The sequence below is a fragment of the Panthera pardus genome, unplaced genomic scaffold (genome assembly GCF_024362965.1).
Source record: "Panthera pardus isolate Hobbes unplaced genomic scaffold, ASM2436296v1 HiC_scaffold_3, whole genome shotgun sequence".
NCBI classification, from domain to species: Eukaryota; Metazoa; Chordata; class Mammalia; order Carnivora; family Felidae; genus Panthera; species Panthera pardus.
In genome coordinates, this window is record NW_026526876.1 from 28,007,572 (window position 1) to 28,023,617 (window position 16,046).

General features: G+C 42.3%; 1 protein-coding gene across 2 annotated transcripts in view; it reads right to left on the reverse strand.

Moving 5' to 3' along the window:
- The window catches only part of DCAF7 (DDB1 and CUL4 associated factor 7), a 30,753-nt gene that overhangs the window by 6,225 nt on the left and 8,482 nt on the right, over positions 1-16,046 (reverse strand). For both annotated transcript variants that reach the window (XR_002085003.2, XM_019466599.2), the window contains exons 2-6: positions 6,275-6,433; positions 5,425-5,536; positions 4,945-5,063; positions 1,916-2,125; positions 856-973 (exon numbers count right to left, since the gene is read on the reverse strand). Coding sequence is in view for 1 of the 2 variants with exons in the window: in XM_019466599.2 (XP_019322144.1) it covers positions 856-973; positions 1,916-2,125; positions 4,945-5,063; positions 5,425-5,536; positions 6,275-6,433 (718 nt within the window). In the remaining variant the exon portion in view is untranslated. The remainder of the gene's footprint in view (positions 1-855; positions 974-1,915; positions 2,126-4,944; positions 5,064-5,424; positions 5,537-6,274; positions 6,434-16,046) is intronic.

A 16,046-nucleotide genomic window follows, 5' to 3' on the forward strand; every position in this document is an offset into this window, starting at 1 on the left:
CAGGACCAGTTTCATGCCTTCCAAATTAATACTAAAATAGCAGAAAACCACCAAACGACATTGCTCCTTTGGCTCCATAATGAACAAGAAAATGAGGATGCTACTGATTAGCGAGGAGAGGGAAAAGTATGTTAGAAGGAAACCTGAGGCACTGAAAATGAAAAAGATAAGGAGCAGAACACGACGGGGCGAGCGGAATCCTGTCTTTATAAAATAAAGGGACAGACATTCATACCAGGGGATGTGTGTATGCATGCACCCACATAAAAAGGTCTCAAAGAGACACGCTGTTGTTAGAGGTCACCTCTACAGAGAATGGGACTGAGGCGGAAATAGGGCAGGAAGGAGAAAAGATAACTTTCACCTTCCTGTTTTATATACCTCGGTATTGTTTTAATTTTTAATAACAGACTCATATTATTTCCAGAATAAAAGCACACTCACAACCAGCATATTTTTAAGGGGTACAGTTTTTGGTCTGGCAAATGGTGAGATGGGGACTACAAGTCACACACTACTGATCAGGCCACGCAGGGCCTTCAACACACCCAGAGCCCACTGCAAGTTCGTTCTGTGTCCCCAGGGAGTATCAGTGTGAGGCACAGCCTACAACTGACACATGATGTGAACGGTATACAGAAGAAGCTCCACTATCACGGAGATACAAGGTCATCTGGAAATCTGGAATGCTTCCATTTCACAAGTGGAGGGAAGCTCCAAATTGGGTTCCTTTGTTAAAGTTCTCAAACCATCCTTAGAAAATAGTTAAGGATTACACTTCTGCGGAGACAAGAAGAAGCTCTCCTGACCTCTCCCTCCCCATTGCTCCTCCCCACCCCCTGCCACCATGATTACCTGCAGTGCAGATGTGGCAGGATGAATGCGGGGCCCAAGCAATGCCATTGACACAGGCTCGGTGGTTGTTTAACCTGGCAACAGGTGTGCAGGGAACTCGGACATCCAGAATCACTACCTGCAGAAATAACAAGTAAAAGGCCCCGGAACTTCAGGGTGTAACAGGAAAATAAGACACTACACAAGAAAAAAAAATTTGAAAGCATAACTTGTCCATTTGTGGATTAAAGACCATTACAGACAAGAGGGTCTTGGTCCCAAAAGCAGCGACAGGATTGAGAAAGGAAGAAAAAGACCCAGGTAGTTTATAGTCTGTATCTCAAACAACATAGGGCCTTGGAACTAAAGGTGAGAAGCAGGAGAGGTAACATGAATTTGGATAATCCACCAAGTCCTATTAGATACATGTGCTAAGAATTCTGTGCATGTTCAGCTGACAGAATGAGAGCCCTCTTCCCACAACCCCCAAAGCAGAGAGTGAAATGTAAGAAGTCTGAGGTACTGGCTTCACCAAAAGTTCATCACTGTATCATCTCCACCCACACTTCACTGCTTTTATCAAGCAACAGGCCACAGAGAGTTGCCATTGCCATGTGTGTTTGCTAAAGCTGGAAGAATCTGTCCAGACTCGAGAAGGGGATAACCGCCTGTTTCTCTGCTCAGCACCATAAGCACATATGATTTCGTTTACTTTTTAGACACTGCTTTTCTTGGCTCCAACTCCAGTGCTCCAAACAGTAAACGTTCTTAACATGCGGTCCTTGTTCTAGATCAGGCTTTCTCAATCTTACCACTCTTGACATTTGGGGTAAGATCATTCGTTACTGGGGGCTCTTGTGTGCATTGCAGGATGTTTAGCAGTAGCCCTGGCATCTGCCTACTAGATACTGGTAGCACCGTCCCCTGCCCCCAAGTTGGGACAACCCACAATGTCTCCAGACATTTCCAAAAATCCACTGGAGAGAAAACTGCCACGAGCTGAGAGCCACTCTTCTAGATATACTAAGCAGTCCCACCGTTAGGTGGCCAGGCCTATGTCAGCCTGAAGCAGGGCACTCACCTCCATTCCATCCATGGCCATGGTGGCCAGGTAATTCGGGTCCTGCTTGTTCCAGCAGAGCCGAAGTAGTGGGTGATGCTGTGGGTCTTCATAAATGATGGTGCTGTGTTCTAGATGGCGGAGGTCAAACATCCTCACGGAGCCATCAGCGCCCACAGAGGCAAACATGTCCCTGCCACCCCCAGCCCGACTAAATGCAATATCATAGACCTGTTGGTGAATAAGAAGTTTCAGTCAGATTCAGATCCGTCACCTTCTTTTCCGGTAGCAGGGAACTCCGCTATCCCTAGCTCACCTAACCCCCCCACCTCAAGACACAGGAGGAGGTAAGTAAAGCCAAACAATATCTGTGAATACTGGCAGCTGAGAGCTCTAACATCAGTGACGTTCCAAAGAATGAAGATCATTCTGCTACACAAATTGGCCGGCTTCTTCCTGCATTCCTGCCCTTCCAAGTCTTTTTCCTCCCACCCTGGTGATAAAGCAAAGACCACATACCCTGCTGAGCAGGAGGGCACAAGTCTGAGCAAGTATTCTGTATGCTGCAAGCCAGTAGCTGTCTTCTGCCACACTATAAAATTGAAACATTTATTTCCTGGGCTTTGGTGGCTTTTGTCTGTGCGTGATCAGAGACAGATCCATGACCACCACATTAAGGCCATTAATTTGAGAGGTGGAAGCAGCCCTCCTGTGGCCACTTAATAGCTGCCAGGCTGGTTCTGCTGTGAAACCTGGACCTGAGACTCATTTTCAAGAAACAAGTAATAGCAGTTTTGAATCATGGGAGACTCAGGTGTTGCTATATTCACAAAGAGGTTTAGTGTCACTCACTTATCCTAGGACATGCTCGGCTTCTTCTCCTAGTTGGTCTGTGTTGAGAAGTGAATCAATTTAGGTTTTGAATAATTATTTTCTGCATTTATTACTTGCTGCAAACATTGCACACCTCTAATATCTATGAAGTATCAGAGGCAGAGAGCAACAGAGAGCTTCAGAGAAAGAAAGGGATGAGAAGAGACAGACAAAGCCAGAGCCAGAGCAGAGAGAGGAAAAAACTGAAAAACAAATGCCAAGGACCTTCTGGGGTCAAGGATAGTAACAGTTGACTTCTGGGAGACATAAGTGGCATCTCCACTACTGTCACTCCAGCAAGGGACAGTGCCAAAGGAGCATCTATTTCTATTCAACCTCATAAACTCCTTTTTCTCTGGCTGATGATGAAGAAATTGAGCTTCTCTTTCTACAGTAGGAATTAGGAGTGGTTCAAATGCAAACCGGGCCGGTCATCACAATGAGGCCTGGCAGGTCTAGGCTCTGTCTAGCACTGTCCGGCTACATTAGGGCAAGGGCTGTTTACAGGATGCGTACCCCACGGGCTGGCTCCAGGTAACTCCTGGGGACAGGGACACCACAGCTGCATCGCTGCAGGCAATGTGGCCGAATGTGTAAAGCTCTCCCAGCTCTGAGTGACCGCTCTTTCAGCCGTGCTCCACTGCGAATTTCATCATAAAACAAGGGAAGGTGAAAGTTCCTGCTACCCTCCTCCACATTCTGCGGCAGGCAGCAACTAGAGCCTCCTCACAAGTCTCCACTTTGACAGAGAGAGAGGCAGAGTGAGAAAAGCAAAGGCCTAGGAGGTGTCACTGCTTCTCTGAGAGCCAGGGTGCTGACCCAGGGTCGGTTTGCTGTTAAGACCCATTCCTGGTCCTTGCTCCTGGTAGGGTATTCTCATTCCCTCTCTCTGTTCCTCAAGTGTCTCTGGCAGTGGCTGTATCCTCTCCATGGTTTTAGCTTCTGCCAGGGAGACACAGACCCTGGTTCCCGGCTCCTCTAGTCGACAGACAGTAGCAGCTCCCCACTGCTCCCATTCTCCCCATTACCTCACTGCTGCCAGTGTGGCTTTCCAGCTTCACCAGGGTCTCTGTGGGCAATGCCCTAGGTTAAAGCCCGAGTTTAAATATGTAGGGTAGTTCTAGTTGTCTTGGTTGGATCCTGACAGAGAAGAGCAGGCTATGTTGTCACGTAACTAAAATATAGCAAACTGTTCCACTTGATGCCAAGAGGGCTTCCAGAAGTTCCTTACTGGTCCTCTCTGTAGGACAAATCGTTCCTTTGCCCTTTGGCTTAGCAGCAACCAAGTCCGGCAGTCTTGTAACAGATCTTACCCTTAGGGGTGCAGAAAGCCAAAGACCAACCCCTTGCTAAGAGTGATAACCTGGTCACCATCTTCCCATTCTGAGGACAACCTCAAGTGTCTGACCTGAGGTCAAGGCTTTTTTTCTTTTCTTTTCTTTTTTTTTTTTTTAAATCTGTACTAATACTCCTTGCTGTGCAGGGTAAGGGAGAAAAGAAAAGGAAACACTACCCACAGGAAATCAGAGTACAAGGAGCATGCAGCAGCTTGCTTCCTCCATAGAGGAAAAGATTTATGACCCATTTCCAAAAGCACTCCTCAGAAAAATGCTTTGATCCAAACACAATCACAAAAGCTCCCCCCAGCTTTCCCAATAAACATTAGGAGAAATATCACCATGAAAATAAGCCATATTTCATTCCAAACCGTATTAAAATTATTAAGGAACATACTAGAATTTCATAAGCCAAGTTGAGAGAAAAAATGATTTAGGTTTGTCTGCCAAGAAATTTTCCCTCTACCTGGTTTCCCCCCCACTTCCTTCCAAAAATTAATATATTTCAAAATAAGTGTTATTTCTGAATCACATCAGGTCCAAGTTTGTCTATAAGAGAGTTCATTATTACAGAACAGCAATCTCTGGCACAAAAAACTACACATGGCAGATTAAGTTGTTTATATCAGTCAAAAAAACCCCACACAAACATTAGTTTACAAGGGTCGCTCACTGCTATTTTTGAAACATTACCATTTTTAATTCCAACAGGAAGACATTGGCATTCTATTATGATTTTCCACATACTATGTAGAATAGTAAGAGAACGGTCTGACCTTGAACTGAAGGCAGCTCACAAGAGAGCGGGTGAGGAAAGCAGAAGAGGAATGGGATCATTACCTCCTTGTCATGCGCGATCAGCTGGGTCTTCACGTGACCAGACACAAGATTCACTCGGCCCAACACCTGCCCTGTCTCCAGCCCCCAGATGGTACAAGTCGTATCAATGCTGGAGGTACCTAGAAACAGCCAGTGCAAGTCAACGGCTGACAAGAGTGAGGCCTCCCTCCTTGCACCTACTCCTCTGTTTAGCCCAGGAGAGGACATGCCATGGATACTTGCTAGCATGAGAAGGGTGCCAGCAGAGCCAACAAGAATCAAGTATTTAATCCTTATCCCAGGACCTTAGACTCTGCTGACTAGATATACACACATGGGAAGCTCGCTCCACATGAAGAATTCATGACCCGTTCCATATTTTGCCTCTTTCCGTCTTGGCCCCATCTAGGATACATGCATGTACCTCAGGCTTAGTGTTATATCTGAGGAAATGTATCTTTGCTTCTTCAAACTGGAATATGCACTCCCTTGTTCCCTTACCTAACAGATAAGGATCCACCTCATTCCAGTCAAAGGAGGTCAGAGGAGCACAGAAATCGGAGTTCTTGTTATTGTTTAGCAAACATTCCAGCCGGGTTTCTGTTTCACCAACCTGAAGGAACAATAATTTTTAAAAATCAGCTAGTCTTATCTTCACAGAAAACCTTTAAAAGCTCTGTTTAGACAATACCTTACTAAACAGAAGACACAGGGGAAGAACAAACAGAGTAATAAATTCCAGAGGAACTCCCTGAACACTAATTCTTTCCAAGATTTTTCCTCTGCCCAGCTTTGTTCTCCAAATTTTCACCCCCCGATTTTCATAGAGGACAGGTCTTCTCACCTTGTCCAACCCAGAATCTCCGTACCCTGCCTGGCTGGCACTATACCTCCAGGCTAGAAGAGATGCTGCTGATGACCAGCTTGGCTGAGAGAGGTGAGGCTCCACAATCCAACCATATACTTTACTAGCATCAATGGCCCACCTTTGTTTCTAATTTACTCAAAAATATCTTGGCTACAGACAGAATAAGAAGGCTCAGATAGCCCCGCCCACCCCACCCCACCCCCAGAAGTTTACCTTCATTTCCTCAGGTTAACTGAGCCTCAAGTTTCCAGGGCTGACTGGAGCCTGACTGCAGCAGGACTTCAAAGAATCTTGGCTAGATTTATTAAGAAATCTGCTGAGCCAAACAAGGTCATTCCAGATCCACTACCTTTGGTTTCTGCCGGGCTACAATGACACTCGCTGCCTCCAACCCCAGTCTGTTCTCTGTGACTCCATGGGGCTTAGTAACAGCTGACATGAAGAAAGCCCATTGGTCGGGCTGCTAACTGAGCACCTGCTTACCCTCCACACACGGAGATAGTCGCCACTTGTTGCCAGTAAGTCTGGATAGACACCTTTTGTGTCTGGGATCCACATGAGCTTTGTGGTGGGGTAAGGATGGTCGAAAGTGTTTCGACAAATAAACTCTGAACTCTCTTCATCTAAGCCAACAAGCTGAACCTGTAAAACAACCAAATTGAGCCACGTAAACATTTGTTTTTCTGGTGCAGTATCAAACACATCAAATCCTTCTCCCCATCTCCCAACACCTGGCTAGTAATGTGCTTATGCACAAACATGTGTCAAACAAGCATTCAAGAACCCAAACGGCTGTAACTGGCATAAAATGGTTGCAGGGGTACCTGGGTGGCTCAGATGGTTGAACATCTGACTTTGGCTCAGGTCATGATCTCACAGTGTGAGTTCGAGCCCCACATTGGGCTTGCTGCTGTCAGCACAGAGCATGCTTAGGAAATCTGTCGTTCTGTCTCAAAAATAAATAAATCTTAAAAAAAAAAAAAAAAAGGTTGTCATTGATGGTCAAGTCCCCTGATTTCTGGGCTACTTTTTCTTAGAGTGGATATGGACCAGTATTAATCTCCATTCTTTGCTGTCAAACTCAATCTTGCTCCATGAGAAATGCCACTCATTATACATTTGTTTATGAACTCCCACCAACTGGAAGATGGAATGGGGAATTTTTGGTAAAGATCCATAATAAGTGGATAAACACCAACCACACAGCAGAAAAACAGAATTCCTTCTAATGTTGCCTGACTTCAGTCTTAGATACCAGTGTCTTTCTGCCCATTTCTTGTTTAAAAAAGAATTTTATTTAGGTTCAGATACATACAATAAAATTCACTTTAAGTGTACAGTTCAATGATTTTGAATGTATACATTTGCAAAGGTATACAGCTGGATAACCCCTCACAGCAATTAAGATCTAGAACATTTCTATCTCCCCAAGAAGTTTTCTCGGGCTCCTCTGCAGTTAATCCCTTACTCTTAAGCCCCAGGCAACCACTAATCTCTAGTTTTGCCCTTTCTGTAATACCGCACAAATGGAATCATACAGTACTGAGTCTCGTGACTAGCTACTTTTGGCATGATGCCCCTGAGATTCATCCATGTTGCTGTGTGTTATCAGTATTGCCTTCTCTTTTATTGCTGAAAACATTGCATCATGTGGAAGCACTCTATTTATCCATTTACCAGATGATGAACTTTCAGGTTATGTCTAGTTTGGGACCATTATAAATACTGCTATGAATATTTATGTATAAGTTTTTCTTAGACAAGCTTTCATTTTTCCTGAGTAGACAACTAAGAGTAGATTTGCTGGGTTGTGTTGTAAATGTAGTTGTAACTTTATTAAAAAACAAACTGCCTGGGTGGCTCAGTCAGTTAAGCATCCAACTTGGGCTCAGGTCATGATCTCACAGCTCATGAGTTCAAGCCCTGCATCCAGCTCTCTGCTGTCAACAGAGCCTGCTTCAGATCCTCTGTCCCCATCTCTCTCTGCCCCTCCCCCACTTGCTCGCCCGTTCTCTCTCAAAAAACAAATAAAAACATTAAAAAAATCAATCATTGCTATTAAAAAAAAACTAACCTGTTTTCTAGAGTGGCTGTGTCGTTCTGCATTCCCACTAGCAATATAGGAGAGTTCTAAACACTCCACATCCCTGTCACAACTTGGTATTACCAGCTTTAAAAAAAAAATCATTGATAGGTGCACAGCAGTATTTCAATTTGCATTGAACCCTAGTAACTAATGACAGTATCTTTTCATTTGCTTATTTGCTATCCCTGTTTATTTTGTTGAAGCCTGCTCAGATATTTTCTTTTTTAAAAAAGACTTAAAAAAATAAAATAAAATAAAAAAAGACTTGATTTTTTAGACTTAGAAAAATTGGGCAGAAAGAACAGCGTTCCCATATACCACCTGCCCCCACACATGTACACAACCTCCACTATCAAAGTACCTGCACCAAAGTGGTCCATTTCTTCAACGGATAAACTTACACCAACACACCACCACCACCCGAAGTCCACAGTTCACCCTTTGTGTTGTACAATCCATAGATTTTGACAAAAGTATAATGACATGTGTCCACCATTACTGGATCATACAGAGTAGGTCCACTTCATTATTCACCGGTTGTTTTCTTCTGTACTGAGCTTTGAGAGTTCTTTGCATATTCTGGATGCAAGCCCTCGCTCATGTTTCCACAAGCATCTTCTCATAGTCTGTGGCTGTCCTGTCATTTTCTTTCAGTGTTCTTTAGAGAACAGAAATTTTGAATTTTGATGATGTCAGTTTATCATTTCTTTTCTTACTCATGGTTTTGTGTCCTTGCCAGGAAATCCTTGCCCTACCTCAGGTCACAGGTTTTTTCTGCTTTCTTCCAACAGTTTTACAGTTTTAGGCTCTACATTTAGGCCTGTAACCCATTTCAAGTTAATTGCTTTTTACGGTGCCAAGTATGAATCAAGGTTCACTTTCTTTTACATATAAATGCCTGATTGTCCCAACATCATGTGATGAAAACTACCTTTTCTCCTTTTGAGTTACTTTGGTCTCTTTGAACATCCACTGACCGTGTACTTGCGCGTCTATTTGTGGAGTCTCTATTCTGTCCTATTGATCTATATGCCTATCCATTTACCAGAACCACATCGTCTTGACTGTAGTAGCTTTCCAGTGAAGTCTTGAAATTAGATGGTATGAGTTTTCCAACTCTGTTATTCTTTTTCAGAATCGTTTTGCTATTCCGTGTATTTGCTCTTCTGTGTAAATTTTGGAACCAGCTTGTCAAACTCCACAAAAAGCCTGCTGAGATTCAGCTGGGGATTATGCTGTATCTATAAATCAATTTGGAAAACCTGCTCTCTTAACAATAATGAGTTATCTGGCCCATGAAACAGCATATTTCTCCACGTATTCAGGTTTTCTTTCATTTCTCCCAGAAGTGTTTTGAAGTTTTCAGTGTACTGGTCTTGCATTTTTTTTTCATTAACATTATTCCTGAGTGTTTTTATCCTATTATAAACGAAATTGTTTTAAAAATTCCATTTCCATTTTTTTTTTGCTACTATACAGAAATACAACTGACTTTTGCACATTAATTTTGAATTCTGTAACTTTGCTAAATTAGTTATTAGTTTTAGTAGCTTTTTTTGTAGATTCCTAAGGAATCTATTTATAGATCTTGCTACCCATGTCTGACTTTTAAAAACCTAGATGAGTAAACCTATTCATTTTTATGGAACATCTAATGCTCATACATATATAGATGATGTATGAAGATGTAAAAGGAGAAAAAACCCAGTGCCCTAAAACACAGTAACACTGCCTTAAGATAGCAATAAAAGTGATGTCACAGGTAATACATGATAAGCTGCTTGTTTGTGACAGTTAATTGGTAACAGTTTAGAGGAAAGAGCAATAATTCAAAGGGGGCAAGTGAGGAAAGTAGAGATAGGATCTGAGCAGTCTTCGTGGGAGGGTTCTGAGGAGGCCAAGAAGAAAGGAAAGGCACTCAGGCAGATGAGCGTACTAAGGTGGCAAACTAAATGATCTAGCTGGTGGCAGCAAGAAAACCTGTCTGAGGAACCATCTGAGAGAGCAGTGCAGATGGGGCTGGGAAGGTGTGCCTGGGGCAGGCCGCAGAGCCCTGAAAGGAAACTGAGGACCTAGATGGGCTTTCCCCTGTGAAGGTGTCTAAGAAGGCAGCAGGCCATAAGGCCTTGGAGGTAAGAGTATGAGGCCTGGTTACGCCGGGGAAGGTTGTCTGCCAGGCAGGGGGCTCAGCCCAGAGTTCCACAGGAAACCTGAGAAAGGTTAGGGGCCCTATGGTGGCAGGTAGTGAGAAGGGCAAGGGGCAACCAGAGATGGCCACAAGAGGGATTTTGACCAAATGAACAGTTCCTTGAGAATTTAAAATTCTGACCTTTGCAGAGAATAATAAAGAAGGAAGATCCTAGATGGAATGGGGGAAACTGGCATCAGCCTTGGTGGGGGAGGGAGGCGAAAACAGATGAAAAGTTAAATTTGGGGGTTCACTGGGCAGAATAAATAATAAGTCTCTCATACAGATTCTGAGCCAAATGTTTCATTCATGGATTTATTCAACAAATTGTAATGAATGGCTACTTGGTGCCAGGAGTCATTCTAAGTGCTGGGGATATGGCAGCAAGCACAAGAGACACAATTTCTCTAACCATACAGATATTTACCGTGCGGCAAAATGGAGAAAACATTACACTCCCTTCTAGAAGCTGCCTTTCAAGTCATCAGAGATTTCCCGCCAGCTTCGAAATATCAGATCCTGTGAGCATTTGCCACATAGGATCCTCTTAACCAGACATTTAAGACTTTCTACCACCTGGCCCTAGCCTATCACACTTGCTCTCCTATTTACCTAGTTACTGCTTCTCATCTTTTCCAGGTTCCTTTCCTTACACTGTCCTCTATGCTTGTAAAACCCTCCTACCTCCTTTCCATCAACTCAAATCCCACCCAATTTTAATATAGAACAGTGACATCAGGCATCCAGGGCCCCTTACCTACCGCTTGCTAGCTGTAGGAACTATGTTCCTTAACCATGTTAAGTAACATGTTACTTAACTTTGTTAAACTGGTTTTCCAATCTGTAAAGTGAAGACATTCACAGCACCTACCTCATAGAGTTCTTTGTAACACTCTGTATATAAACAACCTTTGTAAGTAAATTACTTAGGCTAGTGCCATACTTGGTGTGTGAGCTTTTAATAATACTACTGTGTCCCAGCTCCTTCATAAGCCATCTGTGGTCTCCCTGGTATGGTGATCTTTCAGTGTTGATCTAGACCATCCATTTGGTGACTAACCCCATACTGCCTCATGAAAGCACTTACATTACTGTCTTCTGCTATTTCACTTAGTAAAAGGCCTTAAAAACAGGGCCTGTCCTACTTCTGCTTGTACTGCAGACAGCAATGGTCTCCAAATCTGGCCAAATCCAGATTTACCTGGAGTGCTTTACACATCCCTGGAGCCCCCAACTCTAGCCCAAGATTCTGATTCAACAAGTGTCAAGTAGGGCCTGGGAATCGATATTCTTAACAAACTCCCTGGGGGACTAATTCGGCAAGCTTTGACAACTTCTGCACAACAGTACCTCCTAACCCAGGGAAGAAGTAGGTAATGGCTGGGATTTAAGCTTTCCTGATCTCCCCAAAGACTTCATGTGTGGCACAGACCTGTGTTTTATCCTTAACCTGACTTTAGCTCTTCTGCTCAGTCCCCAACCAAGTATTGACAGGAGTAACACCTGGCTCTCACTGTTACTCATGAGTCATTTTTGTTCAGATGCTCATATGTTTACAATGTGCTGATGAAAGAGAATGGAAGTTCTCTGTGAATATTCACATAATACAGAGGGAAGTGGTAAAGTCCCCTGTTAGCTCCATCCCCAATTCGACTTATTCTCAAACCAGTTTGGTAGGTATCTTTCCAAATGGGTCTCTGCGCATTTGTATTCATAAGTATCTGTGGGGTGTTTGAAGAAACATAAACAGGCTTGGACCAGAAGATGTATTCTGCAACCTGCTCTTAACAACTTATCTTGGAAGGTCTTCTCATGTCAGCACAACAGCTCTAGCTCATTCTTCTACAGCAGGCTGTGTTAGGCACACCATAATTAACCATACACAGTCATTGTGGTTATATCCCATTGTTTGGCTATTATAAACAATACTTTGTACACATGTGCAAATGCTTTATTGGATAGATTACTAGCAGTGTAATTGTTGCATCACATTTTAAATGTTAACACCACAGAAACTATGAGATAATGTGTGTTAAGCTTAAAAACACAGTTAAGAGATTTGATCCAACAGCTTTCGAAAAGTCTGCTTCCATTTACACTTTCATGAACAGTATATGAGAGTGCCAATTTCTCCACAACTTTTAAAACACTGAAAATAATCTTTTACATTTTTGGTAATCTGAAGGATAAAAATGGTATTTTGCCATTTTACTCCTGAGGCTGAGCATGTTTACTATTTATACTTCTGATTAACAGTAACCACTGTTAATTATCTATGTGCTTACAATGGATCAAGTATAAGAACCATGCTTAATGCTTTACATGCACTACCTCATTTAATCCTTTCAACATCTTCATGAGGTAGGTACTATTCTTCTTCCCACTTTCCTAGTTGCTTGAGTAAAAGAGATGGTAAGTATCCTGTCCACAATCATGAAGCTGCCTTGTAAATATAGGTAGTACTATCCTACAACCCAAGCTCTTTACCATTATGCTAGAAAAACACCAACTTAAAACATCTGCCCAGTATATTTTATGGAACTGTGTCTTTTTTCTTTTTTGATTTATAGGAACTCTTATGGGTGGTTACTGTGCCTTTGTTATATATTTCCTTTGGTAAATTTGCCCATAAAACTCTGAGGGTGGTGTCTTTTGGGGGATAGATCTTTGACTACATTTTCAATTCTTCAAAAAGTCCTTAGGAATTATTCAGATTTTTCCACTGAAGTTTTGCACTTTGTTTGCCCTTAAAACTATGCTTCAGAGGCGCCTGGGTGGCTCAGGTCATGATCTCACAGGTCTGTGAGTTCAAGCCCCACATGGGCTTACTGCTGTCAGCGCAGAGCACACTCAGGGTCCTCTGTCTCCCTCTCTCTCTGCCCCTCCCTGGCGTGCATGCTCTCTCTCTCAAAAAGAAATTAAAACATTTGAAAAAAACACTGTGCTTCATCTAGGTTTTTGGCATAGTCTTAAAAAACTGTTAATAGCACTCTCTATCTTTACACCCCCCGCCCCACTCCATATGTCCACCTATGCCCATAGGAAAAGGAGTTCCTGTCCCTGTCCCCCACAGGAAGAAATACTGAGGGTGAGTTCTTTTTCTCCATCCCCACCCTTAACTAGTTCCAATTGCTAAGCTGGCCACAGCCTGAGCCAGGCCAAAGCCTGAGCCTGAACCAGGGGCCTGACTGCTCTGTTAAGGCAGGCACGACAGCTCTCTCTTGCCCCTCCTGCTCCCACATGGAGAGACAAATAAGCCTACCCACTATGGGTCTGGCCATCCTTTCTCCAGCTTCTCTCCACCTTCAGCTGAGTAGGTGAGGTCAGGTTGGGTCTGCCCATAAATTAGACATGGAAAAGCAGAAAGTCTCACTTGGGTTTTAAGGCCAATCTGCATTTCTCCAACTTAGTTCACCAGGCAATAGCACCACATTGGAGGTGCTTGTTCAGCCATTACTAGGGTGAGGCTAGATTTCTCCTTTGGCTCTTATTATTGGTATATAACTTCCTTGATAAGAAGCTCCCGAGGGGAAAGGGGGTGACTGATAGAATTTAGACACCAAAAATTCTACCCTAAACCCCTTACCATTATATCTTCTACCATTTTCTTGCTCAGACTTACAAGTTCTAACTGAATGATCTTGCAATTGTGTTTATTTCACTCTTTAATAATTTTTATAGATTGTAAGAATTACAAAATGTATGACCATTACATAAAACCAAAGTATAGGTATACAAAAGAAGCGAATAACTTCCCCCATCCCATCCCCATTATATCACAATTATTTAGTGTATGTTGCTTCTCTATGCTCAAACATATATACACACTAAGTGCAGGGTTTTCCTTCAACTTTTAGAAAAATGAAATACTATATCCAGTGCTATATATTTTTTCATTATTTTAACAAAATAATGGACACCCCTCAGGTCAATATGTAGATTCAACTCATTCTTTAATCAATGCACAGTACTTCACAGAATAAATGTACATACTATGTAGGTTAACAACTCCCCTAATGATGTACATAGTCTCCCTTTTTTTGCCACTACTACTTCTTACATGACTTGTAATACGTGCTTATGTACTGCTTGCTATCTTTATTTCTGGAGGCGAATCCCAAGAATGAGACTGCTATATTAGAGGGTATGCACATTTTATTACTTTTTATTTTTTTAATGCAATACTTGCTTTATTTTACTTATTTATTTTTAAGTAGTCTCCATGCCCAACGTGGGGCCTGAACTCGTGACCCTAAGATCAAGAGTCGCCTGCTCTAGCTCTACCAACTAAACCAGGTGGGCGCCCCAAGGTATGCACATTTTTAATTTTAAAGGATGCTGATTTACTTTGCAGATAGGCTGTAGCAATTCACACTCCTATCTTCATATGTAAAAGTGTTCATTTCCCCATACCATCAACAACACTAGAAGCAGTTAATTTTTATAAATTTGAAAGGAAAAAAATTACAAAGTCAATTCTCATTTCCCTTAACTGTGAGGTTGAGCATTTTTTCCTATTTATTGAGCACTTGCATTCCCTCCCCTATCAACTGGCTATTTATACTTTGTCTGTGTTTCTATCACACCAAGTAAATTAACCTGTCGTGTTCTGAAAATATTTCTCCTGGGCTATCATGTATCTTCTGACTTTGTCCACCACATATCTTTTCACATAGAAATGCTTTATTTGTATGTGCCACAATCTGTCAATCTTTTCCTTACTTGACTCTGAGTTTAATGACTTAAGACTGCCTTCTTCTCTGCTTACCCCCACTGCCTCAGTACATATTTCCTAGTCAGTTTTCTTCTATTATTGCTTGTGCGACTTTTCCTAACATTTAAGCATTTGATCTAGAATTGATTGTCATATACAACATGAATTAGAGGGCTCTAAATATTTCTGCCAGATGAACAGCCAATTATGCCATCAACTTATTAATGTTTTTCCTAGTGAATTAAGGTTCTATCTTACCACATACTACATTTCTATATTAGATCTGCTTTGGAACACGGGGTTCCACCAATCTCTCTGGCTATAACTATACCAATTCCAGTATATTTATTCCAATCTGGCAGAGCAACTGTTTCCATTTTTCAACACATTCTTTTTCCTCTTAATTTTTTTTTGACATTTGTATATATTTAAGACTCTGGTCACAAACAGTATTCCAATTCTGGCCTTGTTTTTACCATCTATGTCACTTTGGGCAAGTCATAATATCTGGGCTTAAGTTTCTTCATCTTCCCTTAAGTTTTGAGATGCAGTATTTTTTAATTTTTTTTTTAATGTTTATTTTTGAGAGAGACAGAGTGCAAGCAGGGGAGAGGGAGAGAGAGCAGGAGACACAAAATCCAAAGCAGGCTTCAGGTTCTCAGCTGTCAGCACAGAGCCCGATGCGGGGCACGAACTCACAAAATGCAAGATCATGACCTGAGCCAATGTTGGCCGCTGAACTGACTGACTGAGCCACCCAGGTGCCCCTTATATGTAGTATCTTTAATCAGTTGACTTCACTTAACTTAAAAAAAGTTTTTTAATATGTGGTCAATTTTTGTAAATTGAGTTATCTTTTTAAAAAGTGCGTTGTTTTTACAATATAAATCTTATATATTATTAAGCATATTCTCAGGTATTTATTTATAGCGGCACAATCTATAATAATTGCAGATTTGTAGATATTACTCCATTACCTTCTATTCTCAAATATGGTAAGCCTTATTTAATTTCTCTTTTTCTTCAAGAGGACTCAACTGTTTTGCCTGGATGCCCAAAAGATTCTTTCTTCACCCTTAAAATTAAGAAACTTTCCGGGGCGCCTGGGTGGCGCAGTCGGTTAAGCATCCGACTTCAGCCAGGTCACGATCTCGCGGTCTGTGAGTTCGAGCCCCGCGTCAGGCTCTGGGCTGATGGCTCGGAGCCTGGAGCCTGTTTCCGATTCTGTGTCTCCCTCTCTCTCTGCCCCTCCCCCGTTCATACTCTG